This window comes from Sabethes cyaneus, chromosome 1 (genome assembly GCF_943734655.1).
Source record: "Sabethes cyaneus chromosome 1, idSabCyanKW18_F2, whole genome shotgun sequence".
Classification (NCBI taxonomy): Eukaryota; Metazoa; Arthropoda; class Insecta; order Diptera; family Culicidae; genus Sabethes; species Sabethes cyaneus.
In genome coordinates, this window is record NC_071353.1 from 66,410,131 (window position 1) to 66,435,884 (window position 25,754).

The 25,754-nt window shown below is 38.1% G+C and overlaps 1 protein-coding gene across 3 annotated transcripts in view; it reads right to left on the reverse strand.

Annotated features, from left to right (window-relative positions):
• LOC128732850 (cadherin-87A) overlaps window positions 1–25,754 on the reverse strand; it is a 473,132-nt gene that overhangs the window by 19,656 nt on the left and 427,722 nt on the right. For all 3 annotated transcript variants that reach the window (XM_053826265.1, XM_053826266.1, XM_053826264.1), the window contains 7 exons: window positions 24,735–25,188; window positions 24,565–24,669; window positions 19,435–19,603; window positions 7,633–8,177; window positions 7,405–7,543; window positions 5,432–5,586; window positions 4,207–4,296 (listed from right to left, as the gene is read on the reverse strand). In XM_053826265.1, the coding sequence (XP_053682240.1) occupies window positions 4,207–4,296; window positions 5,432–5,586; window positions 7,405–7,543; window positions 7,633–8,177; window positions 19,435–19,603; window positions 24,565–24,669; window positions 24,735–25,188 (1,657 nt within the window). The remainder of the gene's footprint in view (window positions 1–4,206; window positions 4,297–5,431; window positions 5,587–7,404; window positions 7,544–7,632; window positions 8,178–19,434; window positions 19,604–24,564; window positions 24,670–24,734; window positions 25,189–25,754) is intronic.

Consider the following 25,754-nt stretch of genomic DNA (forward strand, 5'->3'; position numbering starts at 1 on the left):
TCACCCCTTCAAGTGCGTATTCAACATCGCAAAAAATCGCATGCAAAATAAGCCGTCACCTTGTCCCAACTTTCACCGCGTCTCAAAGTAACTCGAAAGTATCTCCGAGATGCACACGAAACACAACACTCTCTCCAATGTAGGTCTGCTCAGTTGCGTCAGTTTATTCGGAAAACCGTGTTCGTGCATTATCTTCTATAGCTGGTTGTACTCCCGACATTTTTGGTAATTGCGCGGACCCTCATCAAGCCCACCTGGTATTTCCCTACAAAACCTTGTGCTATCGGTGACAGTCAGAGTAACAAGATCATAATCAAAAATTTTTTGGAAGGCACCCCCTAGGCCCCCTCCAGGGAAATTTCCTAGCTACGCCAATGGCGATCGAGCAAATAATTACTTTGTCATGAAAGTACACTCAAAAGAAGCTCGAGTGTTGATTTTCATGGGAAAATATTTATCTGGTGGACCGCTAGGTATGAAATAGTCCAATTTCTTTTTTTAGTTTTTTTATGCCTAACGCTCTACCCAAATATTCTTTCAGTTCAAATATATCACAAAATTGAAAAAAAAGCATGTAAATTACTCATGGGAAAAATTTGAGATCGAACATTTTGTTCTAGATATCCTTTTTCTTCAAACGTAAAAAAGGGAATATTCGCGCCATAATTTTTTCGGAATTTTTCGGAACTCTTGAAAGATGATAACTTTTGAACGCATGGTCAGAATGTTGTGATATTAGTATGAACATGTCAGGAAATCTGTTCTGAAAATATTTCTCATATTGTCAATTCATTTTCGTATGTGGCTCTGGAACTCCAAAAGCGAGGGTTAATTTTGCGCAAGCACCTGGTAAAACATCAACTCTTTCATCGGGGCATCGGAAAGTAACTCGGAATCGTGCAGTTAACGGTGAGTCGTGTGATTGAACGTACGAAACTCTGAGCATCGAACGGAAGGAGAAATACGGTAAGAATGGATGTTCTATTAGTGATTGGGATAACAAGCGTGTGTGAAAGCGTTTAAGCGGAATCCCAATGCTTCGATAGGGGATGTGACCGCGAGAGACAAAGTGTAAGAGGCTCCAAATCGTGACAAACGGCAAAATAAATGGTAGGAACGTCACGGACCCGGAAACTGTACACCCAGATGCTGACGAGGCCTCAATGTCTCATCATGGATGATGAGACTTACGTTAAGGCGGGCTTCCGGCTGCTTCCGACGCTACTGTTCTTCTCCGTTCAGTACAAGTTTGATGTTCCGGAGGAAGTAGGGAAGCAGAAACATTCAATGTTGCCATGTTGTTTCAATGCCAAGAAATACATGATTTGGCAAGCGATCTGCTGATGTGGCAAACGGAGGGCGCTGTTCGTGACTACCGAGACTGTAATCGGACAGATCTACCTCAAGGAGTGTCTACAGAAACGTCTGCTTCCTCTGTTGAAGCAACATGAGGGCCCTACGATCTTCTGGCCGGAACTAGATTCGTGCCACTATTCAAAGGATATCCTGGAAAGGTACGAAGCCAATGGGGTCACTTTCGTACCCAAGGACCCCCCCCCCCCATCAATGAAACTAAGGCCAATCGAAAAATAGTGGGCTATTATGGTCAAATCTGAGGAAGATATGAAGAAGAAGTGGGTTTCCGTACAGAAGATACTGTACCCAGATGTTGTACAGAACCTTATGCGTGGAGTTAAGCGTAAGGTGTGAGCATACGGTTATGGTATTAAAGTTTAATGAAATAAGTGTGCTAGTACTTTACGAATGGTTATATTTTACTAAAGGGTTATATTATATTGTCTGAAAGTTTGAAAAGGATCGATCTACTAGGTAATTTTCTAAGACGTTTTTCCGTGACGCAATTTGATGTAGGGCACCCTTTATTGAGGATAGAGCGCCGTTTCTTTAATTACAGCATCATCAACGTGCACTGCCCGCACGAAGGTCAATCGGGGATATGAATGCCTAGATAGGTAGGGAAGAAATGAATAGACCGGTGATAGAACCCCATAGCCTGCACACCGACACGAACGATAACGGTCAACGATGTATAAACTTCGCAGCTTCCCGAAGCCTGGTGTTCCGAAGCACCTTTTTCCACACAAAGATATCCACAAAGCCACGTTGAGGTTGCCTGACCAACATACAATTAACCAGATTGAGCGCGTTCTCATGGATGGCAGATTTTTCTCTAACATCACGAACATGCGCTCCCTACGGGGTGCGAATATTGACTTTGACAATCACATTCGACTTTGTGCGCTCAGAACTGTCAACCGTATACCAGGCACGTCAAAGCCGTCCTCCTCAGCTGAACATCGGGCAGCTAGATAATCTGCGGTCTACCGAGAGCTATGCACGAATATTGGATGAGGCACTGCGTTCTTTCGAGGTGTTAGTGCTGTGGCACTGAGTGAAGAGCCCCGGGGTACACAACATGTACATTATCACGCGCTAGCTTTACGAGAAAGTGAACCAAACTCGTGACGTAAGTGTTACACTCCGAAACCTGACATATGTAGGGACGATGGAAGGAATCTAATCACAAACGAGCGCGAGGTGGCCGACAGGTGGAAGTAGTTCTTCGATCATGACGAAGTTGCAGAAGGAGGCGGTACGAAAGTCAACCTAGGAGCGCCCATGGAAGATAGTAGAGTCTCAACAACTGATCTCCGAAAAATCCAGCAAGAAAACGGGTTGCTGAAGACCAGCAAAGCCGCTGCTAAGGACAACCTACCGGAAACGCTTTATAAAAATGGCTGAGACACTCTAGCAGGTCCTGTTACGGCAGCTATCATCGCCAGCATGAGGTTTCGTAAGGAATTATCAGCTGGGCTTCATGGGGGCTCGTGGGACAACGGACCAAATTTTTACCACCCGACAGATCTTGCAGAAATGTCAGGAGTACAACGTACCCACACATCACATCTTTATTGATTTTGAAATCAGCAGCATATGATACAGTCGATCGAGACCAGCTATGGCAGATATCACACGAACTCGATTTTCCGGGCAAACTGACGTGACTAATATCAGTGCTACATTAGATCGATAAATGTGTTTATTGCGTATCTCGAGGACACTCTCGAACTCCTTTGAAACGCGGCGAGCGTTGAGACAAGGTGGCGGCTTATCCTGCATGCATGTTACAATATCGCTCTTGAGAGGGTGATCCGACGAGTGGTCATTGAAACGAGAGGCATAATTTTCACCAAGTGACTGTGCTAGGCTTTGCAGATGACTTTGATGTTACAGCCAGGAACTTTTCGATGGCGGCTGCAATCTACGCCAGACTGAAAGGGGTGTCTAGGCGGATTGGGCTAAAAATAAATGCGTCGCAGACCAAATACATGAAAGAAAGAGGCTCAAAAGAAACAAACGCGAGCTTCCCATGGACGGTAACCGTTGACGGCGATGAACCAGAAGTAGTAGAGGAGTTCGTGTATTTGGAATTAATTGTGATCGCGGACAACAGAACTAGTAGGGAGACCCAGCGCGGCCGTGCGAAGCATGCAATGCACCAAACCATTATTAGACTGGTAATTCTTTACGGACTTGAAGTCATGACGCTGCCCACGGAGGGCATACGCGCCCTAGTCGTGTTCGAGCGAAAGGTGCTGCCGGCGCTATTTGGCGGACTACAAACTGAAGGCAGAAAGTGGCGGAGATATATGCATCACAAGTAACAGGTACTACTTAGAGAGATTGTTATCGTACATCACGCGAAATCCAGTAGGCAACGGTAGGCCGGACACACCGTAAGTATACCAGTGCGATTAAAACAGTCCTCAACAATCCCACCAGTACCAAGAACAGGGAGGTTCCGCGCAAGATGGCTTGACCAGACCGAAAGCAATTCCGACTTCTGAGACTCCTGTGAAATTAGCGACGATTGGCCCGCGATCGGGCTGACCCAAACTGTTGAAGGGATTTGAATACTGTACGGACAATTTTTTGCTCAGTGTATATGCAGAGCCGTCCGGGAAAGGTGAAATTACGCGATTGTATCGCTAGCGCCAAAAACCAAAAAAAAAAGTTAGATAATCATCATTTAATAGATCTGACAATGAAAACATTTGACGGAATCATAACTACTGATGAATAAATATATGAAGAAAATATCATTGTTAAACTTCAACTATCACAAGTAAAATCGACATAAATTGAAAAAGTTCAGAACAAAGAACTAAAACATGCACTACCTACCTGTAAATGGTATAGTACTTTCCCATTCGTCCCGTCATCATTATCGGTCGCTTTTACCGTCATCACAAGATAATCCGTCATTGCTAAATTCTGAAACAAAATGTAATTAAAATACAGACTATCAGTTTGATGAGTTTACAGTATTCAGAAATAGTAGGAACCATCCCCTCGTCGATGATATCTAATAACCAGTATTGACGCAGTTTGAATACAACGCTACAAAAAATACCGAGCAATTTTAGTTTCCAGCCAGTAAAGTCGACAGGCTGCCAATGTCTGGTGGTCGTAAATATCCTATCATCATCGTGCCACATGCTGCCATCGAAGCTGTCAGGCTTAGAATGGGTGCTAATTTATTCCGAATGAGCAACCGGCCGATGGCCACACGTTTTACTGCGTCGACATTTGCCGCCTATTAGAGAGCCGGCTTACATTTCGACGCTGGTATGGTGTGTTGCCAGCAGCTTAGGATTCAACCTGCTACTGCAACATATTTCAATCGTCACCCATCTGGGACCGCTGCTTGTGTATGAAGCCTTTGATTGGTGCCAGAGGCGACAGAATGCGTCCATCAAAATATGTCCAGGCGAATGAACGTACAGGTTTTCCCACAAGCAAAAAGTAGTTTCAATAGGGTACTAACGAAAAACTCAATTAAAACGGTTTCATAAACGGTAGCCTGTATGCACTGGCAGCACGTGGTTTCTAAAATATAGAATGAACCAAATTGTGATCATGTTTAGGTAAATAATTTCAATGAAAAAAAGAAGGATTTTGAATGAAATGCGGCTTTTCATAAAAGCATTTGAAACAGTTCATATGCCGTGGTAAATAAGTTACCAGTACGAGCGCATTGCCTATGAGTACAACTTTGAAGTACAATCCAACAATATTTAATCAACGCAATCAATATATTTATTAACAAGCGATAAAGCGTTGTTTCTATTTTACATTATTTACTCATTTGGATACCAAATTGTAGTAAAAAGCTTTTCCTTTGTCAAAAACAGAAAAAAGTTTGCAGCAAAGAAAAACCATTCTGTTGGTTGCCTTCTAGCAATTGATTCCATTCTCCGATTCCATTCACCGATTCCATTTATTTTTAGCTGATCGCGTGGTCAAAACAAAATATTTGTTGAATGGAAAAGAATAAACTTCCAAAAATCGAACGAATTTCGAATGATCCTTAACGACAAAAAGAAATAGGACAAAAGATTTACAGTACCTCTGGAATTTCTACCGATGCATTGTACAGGGCTGGCATGATGAAAACAGGTCGATGCTGATTGATGCTTTGTATTTCTATCATTATAACGGCCGTATCACTATAGGGACCGGATCCTAGCCCGTCCCGAGCTTCAATTTCTATGCGGTATTGACCTACGGATGAAAACATATAGCGATAAAAATGGTGCTGCGAATATATGGTTTCGGGTTAATGTGACTTTTGACAATAAAATATATCACTAAAGTAGAAGGGCCAAAGTGTTACATTATATCCGTTGCATAAAAAATAAAACGATGTTGTGGTATAGAGACGAAAAATTGTTTCTGCAAGCTGGGCTTATTAGAGAATGTAGTTAGCTCATATCGTTATAAAATATTTACATTGAAGTTTTCAATTTCGCATAATAGACAAAAAATCTCCAATTTGGCTAAAAGTGTTCATACTTTTCAATTAGAAACAAATAAATATGCTATTTAACAAACTTTCTCCTAACTTTCTCCATGAAATATCAAATGCAGTCAACTATCATTTAGTTTAGTTGATCAAGACCGTAACAACACAGAAAACAGGCATCCAATGCACTATGGGCAAAAACGAGAGAAAAAACGGACGTAGTTAAGATACGGCATGCAGGCTTATAAAATATAGGTGATCTTATGTAAAATTTTCCGGAGAATCGCGTGGTGCCCACCCCTTTCCTGTTTGTCATCGGGAAGTGCCCCATTTTGCACATTTTCCCCTATTTTTAACATTTTTCACCCTTATTGGATTATTCCAAGCAAGGTTTTGAGAAAACAAACCGCAAAAATTGACTAATTTTGTATAAAAAAGTCCGCAGAATCGAATAGGGCTTATCTAATTTATTTTAGAGCACATTAATTTTCTTGGTTGAATTCCCCTTTGGTATGGTCGGTTTGATAACGGGAGCTCAACCAAAAAAAAATAATGTGCTCTAAACTAAATGAGATAAACCCTATTCGATTCTGCGGACTTTTTAACACAAAATTATTAGGTTTTTAACTTTTGTATTCTCAAAGTCTTGCTTGGAACAGTCCAAAAAGGGTGAAAAATATTAAAACTAGGGAAAAATGAGCAAAATGGGGCACTTCCCGATGATAAACAGGAAAGAGGTCGGCACCACGCGATTCTCCGGAAAATTTTACATGAGATCACCTATATTTTATAAGCCTGTAGGCCGTATCTTAATTGCGTCCGTTTTTTCTCTCGTTTTTGCCCATAGTGCAATGTTTTATCAATGTCAGACTGTCTAGATCACCGAGACAAATGATGAGCCATGTAAAATACTTCTAAGGTGATTTATGTACTTTGGTCAGGCGTTACGCATACGCAATTTTGAACATTTCCATTTGATTTTGCCGTAAATGTACAAAATTTAGAGCAACATGTGCAGAGGGCCTATGTGCAAATGAGTGATTCTCTTCGCGTCTGCTCTCTTCCAATCATCACAGCGAAGCATTTAAATGGATTAATTTAGCATAAAACGGTTGTTGACATTATTTGCTAGCTATTGGTAAAGAAAAATTACATTGGAATGCATTTATGTCGCCGTGAAAAGCGTAAGAGAGGAAACTGGAAGAGAATCTCTCATTTTCACTTAGGCCCTTTTCACATGTGATTTAATAGCGTACGCGTAACACCTGTCCAAAATACACAAATCACCCTAGCTATAGACAGTAAAAAGATTTTAAAGCTGGTATCGGGAGGTTGTGGGGGAATTTTATTACTACTTTTATAAACATATTAACAGCACTGTTAAGAGCAAAAGTGCACTAAATGTAATAGCTTAAATTCAAAGGTTAAATTCAAAGGTTTGTTAGAAATCCAATTTGTTTCACTTCATACAGCATAAACATTTGAACGACACGATAAAACTTGTTGGATAGATGTTTAATAAAGAAAAATTGTTCTTTGGCAAAGTATAAGTAGTATGTAACGTGAACGTTACTTACCGTTTAACCCGAGTAAACTGACCCCTGGATACAAAATCCCTGAGTTAGCGTCCAGTCGAAAGGTGTCCTGAATATCACTCCTGAGGATGCGATATTTTACATCTCCTGACGCACCTTCATCCGGATCGGTGGCACTAACCTGCAGACAGAAATGAACAATTGTTATTGATCATATTGTTAAAACATTAACGAATCGCTAATTGGTGTAAATGTACAAGAACATCTTACTTGCAAGATTGCAGCCGGAGGATTAAGTGCTGCATTTTCCGCTACCGTGGCGTGATAAATCTTTTGCGAAAATGTCGGTGCATTATCATTCTCGTCCAATATTTTAATGCTAATGGGTGCCGTAGTCGAACGTCGAATCGCTTCCGGTGCCCGGTCTGCAGCGATTGCAGTTAGACCGATTTCCGATTCTCGCTCGCGATCGAGTGCCGATGTGTTTCTCACCGTAATTACACCGGTATCCGGATCAATGGCAAAGTGGACACTGTGGTCACCCACTATTGAGTAGGTTATTTCACCGTACATACCCAAATCATTGTCTTCAGCCGTAACCGAACCAACAACTGTACCGGCCGGCGAGTTCTCTAGAACCGTCATCTGATACTCTGGTGCCTCGAAAACTGGATCGTTGTCATTCGCATTGATAACATCCACCGTCACTTCAGCCGTCGACGATAACTGTGGTATGCCGGTGTCCACAACCACAACGTTAAAATTAATCATGCTTACTTGCTCATAGTCGATACGGGCTTTGCTGCGGATGAGCCCTATGAATGTTAGAAACGAAAAATTATTACATTATTATTCTATTATATTTGTCTTTTATTTATTCTGTAAATTAAGGCAGTGCCTTTTCAAATGTCACAATAAATTATATATGGTAGAACTAATGTCATATAAATTGGATATAATCATGATTTTTAGTAGGGGAATGTCGTCGTGGTTGGGCCACCTTTTTGACATTCGCCCATAACATCGGTTTTAAAAAGATTTTTTTTAAATCTAAATAAATCGTTGGAAAGGTCTAAGAATAAGCTATACTTCTGGAAAATTTTGAACTGATTGCTTAAAAAATAATAAAGTTATAGACATTTACATGAAGACAAAAAATGTTGTCATACTCGGGCCACGTTGTACAGGTTGGGCCACCGCTCTTAATCCAAGAAATACGTATTGAAACTCTATGTAGAGACATCAAAAGAATGAATATCGTGAGCAACGGCCCATATAAGTGTATATATCCTATTTTTAATAACATCCTTGCGAAATTTTTGGTGATCTTGTAAAATCAATTTTACTACAATCGCGTTTTCCGATGTGTACTACTGCAATGAAAAATCAACAACAATCTAGGTTTTTATTGTACTAATTAGGCTTTATTTCATCACATTTCACGCGACTGACGTTCTCTAGCGAAAATTGCGCTTCTGTGCTTAAAATTATGGTGGTCCAACCATGGCTACACAAGTGGCCCGACCTTTACAATAAGCGCTTTTGTAGCATTTTCCCCCTTACCCTACCCAAATACCTAACTGGACGGGATTTTTCAATAGCCTTCGAAAAGAGCACGACACACTTAATAAATTTGCAATATTTATCCCGATAATTGCATTTCATGAATCATTTCTTGAAGAAAAGTTAAGTGCACCTGCAAAACTTTTTTTGTATTGTTTCTATCAGTGAATTCAGTACGCGTGTTTTGAATACACGATTGAAACTCACAATATTGTGAAAAGTTAGCTGTCACAGTAAGAAGTTTTACAATGCTTGTACAAAGGTATCACGAGTTACTAAAACTGAACAAATCGTGGTGGCCCGACCATAACAGTGGCCCGACGATAACGACATTACCCTATTAATCATAATTTTTGCATACAAAACAACCCTTCTAAAACAGTTTTCCAGGCGCAGCGAACTTTCCTTGAAGAAATGATTCATAAGGTACACCGGGGCAAGTGGGACCTAAAAAATGCATAGTTTGGGTTTATTCCACTGTGTTTTCTATACCTATGATTATTTCAAAATTCTTTTAGCACAGAAACTCTTCAGTGGTATCACTTCGAAGGATTAATTACGAAAAAGGCCTATCAATTTACATGAAATGAATCTGGAAGAGAATTTTCAAAATTATGGCGATATTTTCCGGGGCAAGTGGGACCTATATTCAAATTTGATTAAAAAGCATAAAATAATACTAAATTGTGTAAGTTAATAAACAGCAATGTTAAAGCATTGCAAGAAGCAATCAAAAACAATATTTGTACGAAGGGTTCATTCAAAAATAGCGTAACAAAATCAGAACACAACGGGCGACTTTATAATTTAAATAAAACACAGATCGTGAGCAATTACGCTGTAAAGCATTATTGTAATGAAATATAGTTGTATCCAATTCTTGCGAGACGTAATTTAGGATTAATCATTGTTAAATAGCTCGAAAATACGATTATGATCTGTTTGTTCTACCATGCCCAATTCGGTAGAGCTACTCATAAGAGATAGTTACGTTTTAATAACCACAACACTTTATTGTTTCAATTCCAGTTGCAGATTTGCTTAATTATATCAAATTTGACTTTCCAAATTCAATTAACATCGTTTAGGTGTAACCAAAACGTGACCAAACTGTTTGTTCCCTCACAAGCTGTGCATGTGGGCTTCTTTTTTGGGGGCCCTTGGTTTAGTCTTTTTCGGTTTTATTTTAAAGCTTTACTGGTATAAATATTATGTAATTGAACTGAAAATGTTCGATAGTTCATCTAAAAAATGTATTAAGACAAGAAGTTTTGTGCTGAAACATTTTATTTTTAATAGGTCCCACTTGCCCCGGGTGCTTTGAAGTGCCGACCTTATTTTGGCCCATTTTTTTAGTGCCGTTTGTCAAATTAAACAACTAGTTTTCGGGTGTAATTTGTTAAAACACTCATTATGTTTACCTACTGTCAGAAAAACAGGTACTTTTACGTAAAGCCTGTGGTCAAAATATCATTTATAAAAAGGTGCGTCAAACTTACAACGCAAATTGAAAATAACGCTCAAATTGAAAGTCCAATTTTGATGTTTGGAATGCCTGTTATAAATAATCTATAATTTTAATACATGCGTTTGAGTTGTATCTTTCATTTCTAGAAAGGTTCGGTTGGAGAAAATGAGGTTGAGGAGAGTTATGAGCTCCGTTTCCACTTACCCCGTATTCCCGCTTGCCCCGGGGTACCTTATAATACCATTATTAAGATAAATAGGGTAGAGGATCCATAGTTCGCCAGGAGCCATATTTCGCCAGTTTGTTGAATCCAAAGCCTTTTTGCATATTTTTGGTAGACTTAAAAGAAATTATTTGACGAATTGGTAAAATCGAGGACATCAATTTTACCAATTCGTCAAATAATTTCTTTTAAGTATTTGACCAAACTCGTGTTTTTAGTCTTTGACCTTGAAATGCGGTCAGGCATTAATATTAATATTTTTTGAAACGATGGAAGTTGTCGTTGTGACTCCTACCTTTTGTCCAATGCTGGAAGGTGCATGTGTCGAACCAAGCTATAATCAGAGATTGGGTTCAAATCCGGTTATAATCTCTGATCTCTCTGGACCTAGATACCATAAGCGCTTTTGTAGTATTTCTCCTTACCCCATCTAAATACGTCTAAACGCCCAGTTAGCATTTTCATATGTATAAAAAAGGTAAAAATCAGCATTACGTACAGATATACATGCTAAATAAATCGTATTTCATGTGCAAAATTGGCATATCCGTACTATTTTGGAGGCGATATACGTGATTACGAATAATTTTGAGCGTTACGACTATATAAGTATTTATATACGATAATATCCGATTAAGCGCGAGTCATTCCGTACTACTCTACGATTTTGTACTGAAAATCGTATGTATGTCAGTCATTATCATTATATACGACAGTAAATCAACTTGATCCCACTTTATCCAGCTTTAGTTACGATTTCGAGTTTGTTAGGAGATATTTACGATAGCTTTCGTACATTGATATACGAGTTGGTGCTAGCTGGGCGTTACTCAAAAGAATTTTGGACTAAAACATCCACGACTCACTCTTCCCGAAGGTTCATCACATCATTTCTGAATGGCAACATGGTTTCGTGAAAAAACGCTCGACGATCACCCTGCCCATAAATGAAGAATTGGCTAATATGCCACGAACATGAAATTGAGAAAAATGCAATTTTATTATTTTTGTCTGTCAAAGAGATTTTACGCGGTAATGGCAACCTGTTTAATGTGCATATTACCCTTTATACATGCCGAAGCCATACCATTGAACTGAAACAATGGCAACGCAGTACGCCATTTTTTCATTTAGGGTAAGACTGTCCAGAACGTACCGGGGGGGTTTAGAATGGCCCATGCTATTAATTGCATAAAAACGCGGAAACTATTTGGTAAAATTATGAATGCGCATTTTATTTTGGTGTAAAACAAGCTAATTCATAATTGTGCAGAATGTAAAAGCATTAAACATAGCCACATCCAATAAAATCAAGCGATTATCCGCGATCTCATTCCACATGTAAGAAATCACGGTTTTCTCTTAAACTTTTACCACTAGTCGGTATGCAAATTTCATAATAAATACAGTCTATCTAATTGATATACTGTTATACTCGATGATTCATCACAAAAACGGCATTAACTAGGCATGTTTTTCACATATATTGCAAAAAACTTCAAAATACAAATCAGGGGTAGAATGCATCACAGCGGGATCGAACAGTTATAAAATATTTTTAATTTGCAGTACATCTTTTGTTTCGGATTATTTATTAAAAATGTAGCAATATTATGTATTGTATAGGACTTAGAATTTGCCTTAAACCTAATTGTACATTGTTTAACTTACAATATTTCATCACACATTGGAGAAAAGTATATGATTAAATTTTATTGCCAATTGTATCTCAGCAAACAAGCATTTGTAACGAGCGCTATAACAAAAGCTTCCGCCATTTCGGCAGCCTAGTTTTAGAAGTTTATACAACACGTGATTGAATGTAAATGTTTTGGTTGCGTTTAACGCCTAGCTGGGCAAACTTGGTGCGTTTTGTCCACGGGCTTTGGCGTTCTGCCCCACATAATGATTTTGACTCTTGCCACAAATCGTCAAAAATAACAAAAAATACTGGAAATTTCACCAGGAGTAAGTGTAAAAAAGATCCCAAAGTCTTCTAGAAGTTGAAAAACGTGGAACAAACACGCCGTTGCTCTGCAAAATGATGTTTTGCTTAAGCGGTGCATTCTGCACCACTTTACCCTATATGTACAAGGAGAGTTGACAATCCAGCGAAAAATTTTGGCTAACGTTGTCAATTATCTTATGCTGGTGAGTATTCAAAATGGTTTTAAACTATTTAAAACAGTACGTAAGCACAAATGAGGACGAAGTGGACGATGAAATATCTAATCTGTGCACACCGAACAAGTTACCATCGAAGCGTGAGGTTCAAGCGCTTGAAATTAGAAGGTGGAAGCAGCTTCATCATGCTGTCGTTAACGGGAGCTGCGAATCCTGCCGTGTAGGCTGTCGAGGCAATAAAAAAACAAGATTCGATCCAAAAACTTTACGATTGCTAGCCTTACGCCTGGAACCACACCACATAATCAGGTTGAAAAAAAAAGAAAAAATGCAGAAATAAGATAAGAACACATCGGTTGCTGCGCAGGCGGTTTGATATCATCACGGATACTAGCCAACTTCTCATTTATTTTGGATATTAGCCAAATTTGTTTCACGTCGTGTGCCTCCGGAAATGCATTTTTTCACAATGGGTTTTCATGAGGACTTCTTTAAAGTGTATATTATCATGTGATATTATGACCTCAGTTTTGGAAAAAATGGCACATTAGCCAATTTTTCTTTTATGGGCAAATATGTCTCTTCACTGAAAAGCGCACTTGAGAAGCGTCAACAAGTCGACGCCCTGTATATTGATTTTGCTTAAGCCGTCGATAGGGTACCGCACAATTTGATGATAGCGAAGCTTGATAAAATCGGATTGCCCGAGTGGCTGACACGATGGATACTATCATACCTTACCGGTCGTAGTGCATTTGTTCGCGTAAATGGAACTAGCTCTATTCTATTTGAAATACTCTTTGGACTACCCCAAGGAAGCCACCTGGGGCCGCTGTTATTTGTTCTTTTTGTAAACGATTTATGCTCAACTATAAGGTATCCTAAGTATATGGTTGCCGACGACCTGAAGTTTTTTCGAGTAGTTACATCGGAAATTGACTGTATTTTTTTATCCATATCAACCAGATTGAACGACCAGCGTCACTTCACTCGATATGCTCTGCGAATGCTACCCTGGAATGATCCAGTTCGTCTCCCTCCATATGAACACCGATGTGCTCTTATACGCCTACCTACTTTGACCAACAGGAGAACTATGTTGCAACGCTTGTTTATCTACGATCTTCTAGAAAATAATATTGATAGCCCGGAGCTGCTAGGCCAAGTTCGGTTCAACGTACCACCTAGGCATACCCGACGAGCGGATTTCTTTCAACTGCCGTTGCATCGTACTCTCTTCGCCCGAAGTAATCCAATTGACGTATGTTCTCGTGAATTTAATATTTTGTCTGACCGTTATGATTAAATGTAACCAGAAGTAGGGGTACGGGGGATAAGTCCGGCACCCTAAAGGAAATGATCATTTTGTCAGGTCTGAGATCAAATATTGCTAATTTTTCTTCGCAGTATCAGTGTTTGTTCTGTTTTCAATAAGTTATGAGACTGTCAGTGCTTTTGATCGGTTATTTTACAAAATACAGTAAATTTTTGAAACAGCCAAAAAAATTGTGTTCATCAAGCAGTGCGGGTGAAACCGGCACCCCATCCATGGGGGTAAGACCGGCACCTAATTTTGTCAATCAATTTACTCGACAACTACTGAACCGATTTGTAAGCGGTCACTACTAAATTAAAAGTGATAATGTTCAATACGTTGCTACTGAATTTGAAGATATGGGCAGAATACGGAATACGAAACCGGGAACTAGGGATGATTCCTCCTCAGAATAAAAAAAGAGAAGAGAAAAATTCACACTTTACTCAATCGCGATTTATACTGCTCCGTTTTGTTTGAACTTTTCTCTTTTTTACTGATCGCGATTGCTCAGCAACCTGCTCATTGTTCTTCTCATTGAGGAATAAACTGAGCAACAAAGTATTAATACACTTTTGGCTGCCCATGATATGGCACAAAAAAACTGTTTAGACTTCTCGCCGCGGCAACAGTACAAAGAATGTTGCATATGACGATAGTGGATGATAGACATGGCGACAATGTAATTCCCGTGCCGTTGCTTGCTGCAGTACGAGCGATTTCGTAAGTTTCTCATTTTTCGCCCAATGAGAATCTAAAGTTTGTTTATATTTCTCTTTATCTTTGGTCTGTTTCTCATTGCGTGGATGTATTTCTCATTTATGGCAGCAGCTCTGTGCATTGTGTTGAATGAAAAAAGTTGCACTTTTTGCACAATGAGTGAGGGAATGGCAAGCCTGCCGGGAACACAAATATGAGAATGGAAGTAATTTAAAATTAACTAAACCCTTCATATGCCACCTTGAATCGCACCAGAATTCAATGACAAGTACAATGAAAGTCAAGTTATGGACCTAGAAATTTAATGATCAGATGCTAATAAGTACCGTAAACATACAGGAAAGCGACCAGCACTGAGAACGAACGAGTGAACGAATCTAGTGTCGCGATGCATGCTACCAATCATCAGCATAAAATAAACTGGAATAGTGCTAAACTAATAAAACCAGTGAGGAAGTCATCACATTTAAACGCTTGGGAGTCGCTGCATATCACCACAGCTGAGCAATGTTTGATGAATGAAGACGATGCTCCGATAGTATCGCCGCTCTTTCATCTAACAAAGCTTAAGTTGTAACTACTCTCTTATCAAAATCAGTTGGACCTAGCCATGATGATGGGTAACATCTACCCGAAACCGGTTGGCGAATAAGGTAAATGCTCATTTTTATTTTGTAAGAACAATAAGTGATAGTGTCCAGTATATACATTACATTACTAGTTCAATAGTTCTTACGTTGCACGAAGATACGAAAGTGAAAGCGACCAGTTTTCTGATTTGTTAATCAGACGATAACCAAAAATACGGTATTTGTACGGCAGCCATAATGAACGTTTACCACAATGGATAACATATTTTTTCTCTATGAAAGACTTTAAATAAGTTCAAGATGATTCAGGGCGAGATAAACGCAGAATGAGCGTTGCCAGCGACCTGCAAATAGCCTGTCTTACCCAGTTCGAAGGATGCCGGACATGTTTTAAAATATCTAAATACTAACATGTTCACAGTTTAATAACACAATTAATTAATGTTGTCTAGTAAAACTCTAGGGGTGCCTGACTTATCCCCAGTGCCGGTCTTACCGGCACTACCCCTACCTTTAAATTTAGAATAAGTCTATACATATTACGAGCTGTCTGTGCTACATAGTCGAAGACCAGTAAATAAACAAATATTCTTAACTAAACAATATTCATCGGAAATGCTCAGAATTTATATTTCACGTAGGGTTCATGCTCCAGTAATGGAGGACTTATGTCAGGGGATAGTATTTAAAGGCAATTAGAGTGCTCAATTTACCAGTTTCCATTTGAACTATATGCTAATATGGTGCACCATAATGTTGGCTTTAAATACATACCAAAATTATACGATTCTGTTGGTTAATATGTATAAAATATTGCTTTTCCTGCTTTAGTCTGTGCTCCTAAAGTAGTGGTAATGTTCCTTTAATAGTGGAAAATTTGCCTATAATAGTGGAATTTTGTTTACCGCCCTTAGTAACGCTTGCAGTGAGCCTGGAAGCAGGTGGATAACAGCCATTTTCTTAGTCAATTACACCTTATTGGTCTATTCAAAAGGAATTTATCATTTCTGTACCAACATCCTAAATTTTAACTACATGTACGTTAGATAAAACTGTTGACAAATATATATTTAACAATTGAAAATTGAAATTTTTGGAACTATTCTAAAATCCGCCAAAATTTTGAAATGATTTCCACTATTACTGGTACACCCACTATTACTGGTACATCTACCCTATTGCATTTCAGTTAAGAGTTTATATCCCTTTAAGCCCGAGCCCACACAATTGTGTAGGTGAGACATGACTACTTTTAACCATTTTTCCTTATCTTTCTAAACGTGGTATTTTCATATATATGGCACCAATCTCTTGTGTAAACATCGTAACTCGTAGAAAATATAAAAAATAGCTGAAAAGAAGTTTTCTTTTGTGCTTGGATTAATTATTGTCTAGTCTTCAAAATCTTGTGCAAACAGCAAAAAGTTTTATCTGTCGTATTTTCTTATTGGATCCGTATTTCGAAATTGCTTGGATAAAAAATGATTGGTAATAAGTATTTCTAATTGATGTAATTAAAAATTTACGGGAAATAACTTTTACAACTTACTTATGTACATTGATTTTCATACCTACAATTGTGCAGTTTCGGCCTTATTGTATACCTACTTTTACCTTTACGTTCCCGCCGGGACTTCAAAAATTAGTGTACTTGCCATAAAACTTTTGGCTCTATCTTTACTATTTTTTGATTGATTTTTATACAACTTGTCTTCAAAGAACCACCTTAGATTGACCTTCAATGAAAAAATATTTTAGCAAATTTTGGATTCGTTTTCCCGGAGATATTCCAGATCGCAGTGGGATTATTTTTTCACGTCATAAGTAACAGATGAAATAAAACGAAATCTGCTGCTGCCATCTCATTTTGGGCCAGTAAGAATGAATACATTATATTGTAGAGCACTCGTTCATGCTCCACACTACGGAACTTCCGTTTAGAGTACTACCGGTACCTAAAACTGGTCATTTATAATTGTAAAATAAAAAAGAAGTGTGGCAAATGATGTATTCAACTACGAGATTTTCTAAGACAAATTCTTGGATCAACATTTGAATGTTTAAGCCAATCTGGACATTCCGGTATATCGGTTGTATTAAAGTTAGTAAAAACTTAACTTGCAAAAAGTTGCGTGTATTTCCATAGCTACCTAACGACCGTTCCGCTGCTTCAGAAGCTGAAGTCTATAAGCCTTGAAGCGATGATCTCGCTCTAAACTAAACGGGGTCAACCCTATTCAATTCTTTGGACTTCTTTGGACTTGGACAAAATCTGGCCATATCTTAATTGCGTCCGTTTTTTCGGCTCGTTTTTGCCCATAGTGCAATGGTTTAAGATAAGGCCGAACCTACACAATTGTGTAGGTTGCTAAATTTAGCAAACATTTATTGAAATGTGTAGAATACACTGGTTTTGGTATCTCGAGAGATAAAAAAATTTACATCGATCCAAAAATCAAAAATATCGTAACTAAAACCCTCCGTGTTTAAAGGGATACAGCAATCCCCCGAATAAGGCGGTGGGTTGTACTGTACGCCCATGGTGATTTCTTAGTTAGGCCATTGCAAATCATTTTCAAAGTTTTTGTCACCCCCCCCCCCCCCCTTGGAAATTGGCCTAAAGAATCGGGGGGCAAAAATAACATCCTACAAAAATAATTTGTAGGATATGAGTTCTCTTTATAAAATAATCAATTGTCTGTGGGCTCTAGGGCTCTACAGTCTGAAAAACTCGAAAAATGAGTGTACGAGTTGAGTTAACACTTCTAGCACGGCATAGAAAAGGAAGTTCAAACAGTGGAACTTCCGAAACTCGGCCAAAAAAATTTTCTTTCGTTTTTGTCAGGGATGGTTCAATCACTTTAACTGAATTTTGATTTATTAAAGAGTACTGCCTCAGCCGAGCCAAATTTGACAAAGTGATGTATGAGACATTTGTAAAACTGCTTATTATCTATAATTTTGCTGAATAAAGTTTTGCTGTATCTTTTGTAGTTACAGCGCTACAATGCTAGTAACTCATTAGTGACTAAATGAACGTTCATTTAGTTACTAAAGAGGTACTAGCATTGTAGAACCGTAACTACAAAAGATACAGCAAAACTTTGTTCAGCAAAATTGTAGATAATAACTAGTTCTACAAATGTCCAATACTTCATTTCAAGAAATTTTGCTCGCCTGAGACGGTACTGTCAAATGAATCAAAATTGAGTCAAAGTGATCGAACCATCCTTGGTTTTTGTCTTTTTGTTCGTAGATTTTTGCATGAAAAATAACAACGTATTTATTATAAGCACGTTGGTTTTCACGTTTAAACTAAGTAAAAATGCCCAAAATCCATATTTTTTTGCTCGACTAAAAAATTTTCTTTGTTTTTTTTTCGCCTCCGCCTCTTCAGCGGCCCAACACCGGAGGGACAAAAACTTTTTTAAATATTTGTAATGGCCTTATCCATTAGCCAAAAAGATTATTTTTGTTATATTATTAATACCTGCTGTAGCCCATTATACTACCAAAAATCAATTTTATTGGTTGATGAACAGCTGAGATATCGCAGTGGGCGTAGAGCACCACCCATCGCCTTATTCGAGGGATTCCTTTATCTTCTTTTTGAACTATGCGTGATAATAGTTTCTGCCGTTTTAAAAATTAAACGTTTTAATGACCATGCTACATAAACAGTTTTTAAGTCTTAAATAATCCTTTAGCAGATTCGGTTAAGAAAGTATCGATCGTTCATAACTGCTGACCTACCATGCGCTCCCTTTATTTCAATAGCGCTCTTGACTGTACTTCCCCACATTATGTGAGTAAAATGGTTTGCATAGTGCACTCGGCAATATATGTACACACTTCTAGGTACTCAGCTGTAAATGGTTCACTGGTTAGAAGCATTCCAGTACCAAAGGATCCCCACATAACAAGATATAAAATCAGAACATAAATCACTCATTCAGATTCTTTCCTTTACTCGAGTACTGAATGGTGGGTCATCGCTAGAGCAACCGGGTATGCACACACCATTACCATGCTGTTGGAATATATGAGCATAAACGTTTTCAAGGCTTACCTGTTGTGTTGTTTATCTCGAAATAGCTGTTATCTGTCATCCGGTACTCGGCGACGGTGGAGTCTGCATCTGTTGCTTGCATCGTCGTTAGGATAGTTCCGAGCGGCTGTTCTTCCAATACTTCAAATCGGTAACGAGGTTCCGCTTGGGTCCACGGTGCTACAAACAGCTGTAAATGGAAGTGGAAGAAACTCTTAGAACAATAGTTGCGGCTAAATTATATGATAAATTTGCTGGGGAAGAAATCGAAGACAGGATTGGTGGCGTCAGCACTGACAGCAATAAACAGTGAATAATGGCCATACCTAGTATCGTCAGCTTTACGAATAGAAAGGGATTACACACACACACCCGGTGAGGGTAGAGAAACGAAAAGAGCATAAATCACAAAACAGGCAGGACTATCGTTGTACCACCCTAGCACACGTAGTGCCGCCGTCTCGGATTGCCATCGAAAATCTTTCCGCAAAAGCATTTTGTAATCGCCTGGGCTGCATGTGCCTTCATTCTAGACACCAAAATGTTAAACCGAAATATAGACGGAGAAAGAAAACAGTAGTGTGGTCTGTCCAGGACAATGTAGGACCAGCAATTTGGACAAGGTACGAACATAGACCATCCAAGATTTGCTGTAGGAGAAAAAAAGGATGTTCTCAACCATTTTCGCAATTCATCATCGATACTTTAAAACGTGTGTTCCCTTTAGCCACAAGAGAGTTTCACTCTAACCGAGACCACCTCGGATAGATTATCGCTGTAGAGAAAGATTTGCCTCCGAAGGCTTTGTCAGTATGTGAGCAGCTCTTGCTTTGTACGTGCCAAGGTGATGATTCTTAATGGAGCATACAACGACACGTTCTTTTAGGTTTATCGTCCGGAAATGAATCATCGCACCGATTTGTGCAAGCATTTTTACGGCTGGAGGGTTAGTCCTCGAAGGTGTAACACGAAAGTGCACAGCTCTTTTCACTTACGGCTTTCTACAAACTTTAGAAATTTTGTTAGAATTCTGAGAAACAGTAATAGAGATTTATCATTTATTTTATTAGCGGGATATATTGTAAATCGTTCGCTATAAGCAGATTTTTGATACAACGCTGATACAACAACAGCTGGAGATGAAAAACAGCTAAAAAATTCTTCAATCAAAAATGGTAAAGGGTTAAGAAACACCGGAATTACTCCACAATTTCTCAGGATCATCTATAATTAAGATGATATTTTTAATTATCAATTATCAAAATCCTTATACCGTCAAACGGGGATATTTATTCTGTATAGCTGAACTTAAACTATTGAGATTTTTACACCATACATTATTCATTATAGTAAATTTACTCATATGTATCATCAGCATTCTAAATTCCTATGTATTTAGAATATTATCAGCATGCAATATTGCCTTTTCGGGGTTTCCTTAGAATAACAAGTCAAATAGAGGTTTATTTGCACCAGACGGGGCTACGGATCTCGATAAAGAAAAATAATCCATCGATTCAACCTATCTGATCTAGCGCCCTATTTGCCATTAGAGCCGGAAAAATAACAATTTTTAATTTGCAACCCTGGTTCATTTCGCGCTAGATAGCTTCATTCAAGTGACATTTTTGAAGGATTTTTGCACTGGATTATTTTGCTTATACTATTTTTAATGAATGCATTTATTAAAGTTCACTGTTAACAATTGAAATTATTTTATACATTAAATTCCAGCTTGATTTATTTCATGCATAATTATAACAATAATGTTTCAAAAGGGATTATGACGTATAATAGCTAGAGCCGTAATGGTTGGTTAAATAAATTATATAGATTAAAATTATCAATTATTTCTACAAAATAACTATAGTTTAAGTATGTCCAAAGCAGCCGCCCGCATCAAAAGTAACCCCGCACGACGCTACCTTATTTCATAGTAAAAATCACTAGAACGTACTGCATGCAATAAATATATTTTCTTTCTCAGGGTGCGTAAATATTTGTGAGCGTCATATAATTTACTTTATCAATTTGTTTTAAAGATCTGAATTGTAATTTTCAAATAATAATAAATTATGTAATGTTTCTCATTGAATTAATACTTTTATGTTAGATAAACATGGTTTAAATACTTTTTGTTCACATTTATTTATGCAACTTTCAAACCACAAGCCCAATCATCATTAAATTTGGAGGTTATAGTTTTCATTTGTAATCCTTTTTGTTCAAATCGATTAAACCGTCTCAGTGAATTAAATTAAACTTCATTATTTTGGAGGTTACAGTTTTCATTTGTATCCTTTTTGTTCAAATCGATTAAATCGTCTCAGTGATGTTCAGGTGTTTCTTAAAAAAACCAAAAAAAAACTGTAAAGAACTGTTTATTTTACTGCAACACTCCTAATGGCCAGATCTGGTATGTTTTGACAGCAATTTGTTTTGAAATATTTTCTCTTTCAGTGCTGACAAGATTGTCGCGATTAATTTCAAAGAAGTTATGCTTGATGGAAGACGCGAACCAAAAATTAATTTTGGACGCTCACTTTAAAAATCCGACTAGGACAGGTTCAACAAGTCGTTGTTGTCGTTGAAATTACGACATCGTTGAAATTGACTAAATCGGCCATGTGCGGCGATTTCCGTGAGCGGCATACTTTAAATCAGCAGAATCGTAGCACGCGTCGTAGCGAACTTATGGTTTTTGGAAACAGCATTTGAAGGTGTTGAGAATGTTCATGGCAAACCCAGGACTGTCGGATTATCATATCGCCAAGATTTTCAATGCCTGCCAAAACATCGTCAGAAGGATTCATCTGCGAGAAGACTTTAGATCTTTTCGGACCACTAAGCAACCAAACAAGACCCTGAAGCAGATTCTAGTGGCCCAAAGACGAGAGCGGAAGTTGTGCAATGAGGAATGAGATTCTTACGAAAGATGCATCCTCATGGACGATGAGTATGTAAAAATGAGTGGTGTTCGGAGAAAAGTTCGAGATTTCATCGGAACCAAATGAGGCTGACCTCATTTAACTATCGATCACCAAATTACAGTTACAATATTTTCACATTTAGCTAAATACCAGACCAATTAACATAATGGGCTTCTAATAAAGTACATTCGACACGCTTATTTTCAATCACTCTGTGTTTAATCACGAAAATGCTGATTAATTCACACAAGAGTACCTGAACATAAAGTTTTAATTGTTCAATTATCCCTTACATAACCTTTTGGAGTTGAAAACTTTATCAATTTTACCACCCCTTTTGTCATCGTAAATCTCTAGGATACACACCGAGCGGCTGTGTGCTTTTCTTGTCATCCCTTTTCCATATAACTTCGGGCCTCGGGCTAAGTAGACCGATTCAGCATTCATCATTTCACAAACAACAATATTGCGTCCTGCCATTAAAGGATGTCTCCAGTGACAGGATGAAATTGAATATATTAAAGCATGAAAAGCTCATTTTAATTAGTTGGCTACTACGCTGCTACTTCAGAAGCACCATCACCGCAAGACCCTTCGACAACTCGTTAATTGACTGAATTCTGTTGTTGTTGGTACGTCGGGTCGTAAAAGGCACATCGTGATGGTGCCTAGCCATCTGACTAAAGATGGCTGCTGTTATCGGATAGAATGTCGTTTTACTACCCATTTCCGTTCAATTGGTCTCCCTAATAGAGATATAGCGTATATTTTATAAATTTACATTTATGTTCACTTTCGGTATAAACTCATAAAAACGCATGCTGCATTTTCTTTAATATACAGATGATTTAAATAATAATTTCTATATGTCATTTTTTGAAATTTTTAAATTATATGCCAGTAAACCAATTAATTGAATGTGATATTTAATTACCAATTAATTGAATGTGATATTTAAATTATATCAAAAAAGCAATATGTATTTAAATGGCTCTATTCTGGGCTTATGATAATCGCAGATGGAAGAAGTATTCCCAATAGAGAGTAAATGAAATTGTTATATCCTTTAATCTGTGATCATTATCACACCTTTTAATCGAGCTCCATACGGTAGGTAGCAAAATGGATAACCAACGTATTCTGGACCCCATCAGTAGCTGTACATAATTTGGCCACTCACAGCAAAAACAAATGAAAGTGTCCAAATTATGTACAGCTGCTGATGGGGTCCAAAATAGGTTGGTTACCCTACCTATATATTATCAGCTGAAAAAGTTATTTCATAGATACAGCACCAGAAACGCATGGAGCAAACCTTTAGACTTACCGACACTTTAATGCTTGCAAATTGTAATATCGGCGAAACATGAGGACCTAGTTCGAGTACGGTTTTATATGAGTAGCTTGAATTAAAAGTCGGTTCAAACTTGCGGATGTGCCCCCTCCGTGGTGAAACGCAACGAATTACGAATCTTATTCGTACGCTCCCTCCTTTATTCGCTGTGCCACCTTCCTGGTGTCTCACAACTCAAGCAGCAATTTAAGTTTTATTACGTTCCTCTAGTGGTTTCCATGACCAATTTCATAATAATAAAACTATGAGCTACACTAGAACCTTCTGATGACCACTATAAAATTTCCTTCCGACCAAGAGGCCCACCCTTCACAAAGCTTTTATAACCTCTTGAAGAGTCAGGTCATAAGCACAAGTAGGTTTATTACGTTCTGCTGACAGCAGCAATAAAACCGATTATTCTTTTCGCTGCTTGACGGCAACCGTCATAATCATAAGCTCTTTTCACAAAATTTATTGAAGAGTTAGTGACTTACATTTTTTTGTTTTTGAGATATAATTTTTTAAAGAAAATAAGTACCGAAAATGTAATGGAGACGGAGGGTATTTTGCTTTTACTTGCAATGAAACGGATATCTTTTGCAAAAAACCGATATTTTTGAATAAGGTCCAAGCCAGAAAATGTATCGTAACTGCAGAGGAAAATTCGTTTCTGAAACAAGCAGAAATATGTTTCTCGAAAAATTACATTTTTACGTTAAAAATATAATATTGTTTATTTCTGCATCTTCTAGATGCAAGCAAACTTTAATTCCGCAGTCAAAACAATCAAAAAATTTCATACTGAGTTCCCTCTATCCATAAAGAGAAATTTTCGCGTACGAATATTTATGTTATAGTCATAATTCCTATCGGTATTAAACTTACCGGTGGTTCTTCATTTACGTCAATGATTGTTATTATTAGGAGACCTTCGCCTTGCTGCACCGAAGGAGCAGTAGTATCCGTCACGAGAACAGTAATACGTATGACCTGACGCAAGTAAAAAAATACCATTTTCCATTTAGTTCATTTGTATCAAAAGTTATATGACTTACTGCAAACTCATCACGCTGCAACCTTTTGTTCACAAATACCTTTCCGGTTCGGTCCACAATAAACATATCTTTGAAATCCTCCGAGTCTCTAACTTCTTTGCCATTTTTATCAACAGCGGTGATTGGCTCGGTAGCCGCGTAATCCAACGATTCACTGGATGCCACATCCGGATCTAAAGCGACCAAAGTATGGACTAGCGTCCCAATGGATGCATCCTCTGATATTTCCGCCCGCTGAGTTGTCGGCGTGAAATAGGGAGCCTTGTCGTTGCTATTAATAATGCTAACTGTCAGAGTTGTTGTGCCGGAAAGGCTGGGCGTGCCCAGGTCCGCCGCAACTATTTCCATCTGGTAGGTATTCCGGCGATCGTAATCGAGCTTGCGGGCAATCGTCACCACGCCCGTCATATTGTCGATAGCGAAATCGTCGAAACTACCTTGTTGAATGCGATACCTGAGGGGAGGTAAAACATATATGCACATCATTAGGATAATTTCTTAATCACTATTGCAGGAAAATGTTGTAAAATAAATTTGAAATAAATTTAAACTTATTTTCAAAAATTGTACGATATTGTACGAAATAAGCAAAACTTATGATTAGTTTAAAACCTGGATAAAAATATCTGACGAACAAAACATAATATGGACATTTTCTTTTGGTATATATTGACCTATATTTAAAAAAATATTTCACGAGCAACATGTCAAAAGTCCAAGTGCAAAAGAGAGATTTTCTTTTCGTCTCCACTCTTAGGCGGCATAAATGCATTTCAACCCAATTATTCTTAAATAATAACGTTATTGATTACGCCAGCAACCCTTTCATGCTAAACAAATGCATTCAAGTGCATTTTCATCTGCGGGATAAGCGTAAGAGAGGAAACACGAAGAGAATCTCTTATTTGCACATTGGACCTTTTGACATGTTGCTCAAGATTTATTTTTTTTTAAAGAATGCATATGAAAAGTTGTCGAACCACAAAACTGAAACACAATGATTTTGATAGCTGATAATTG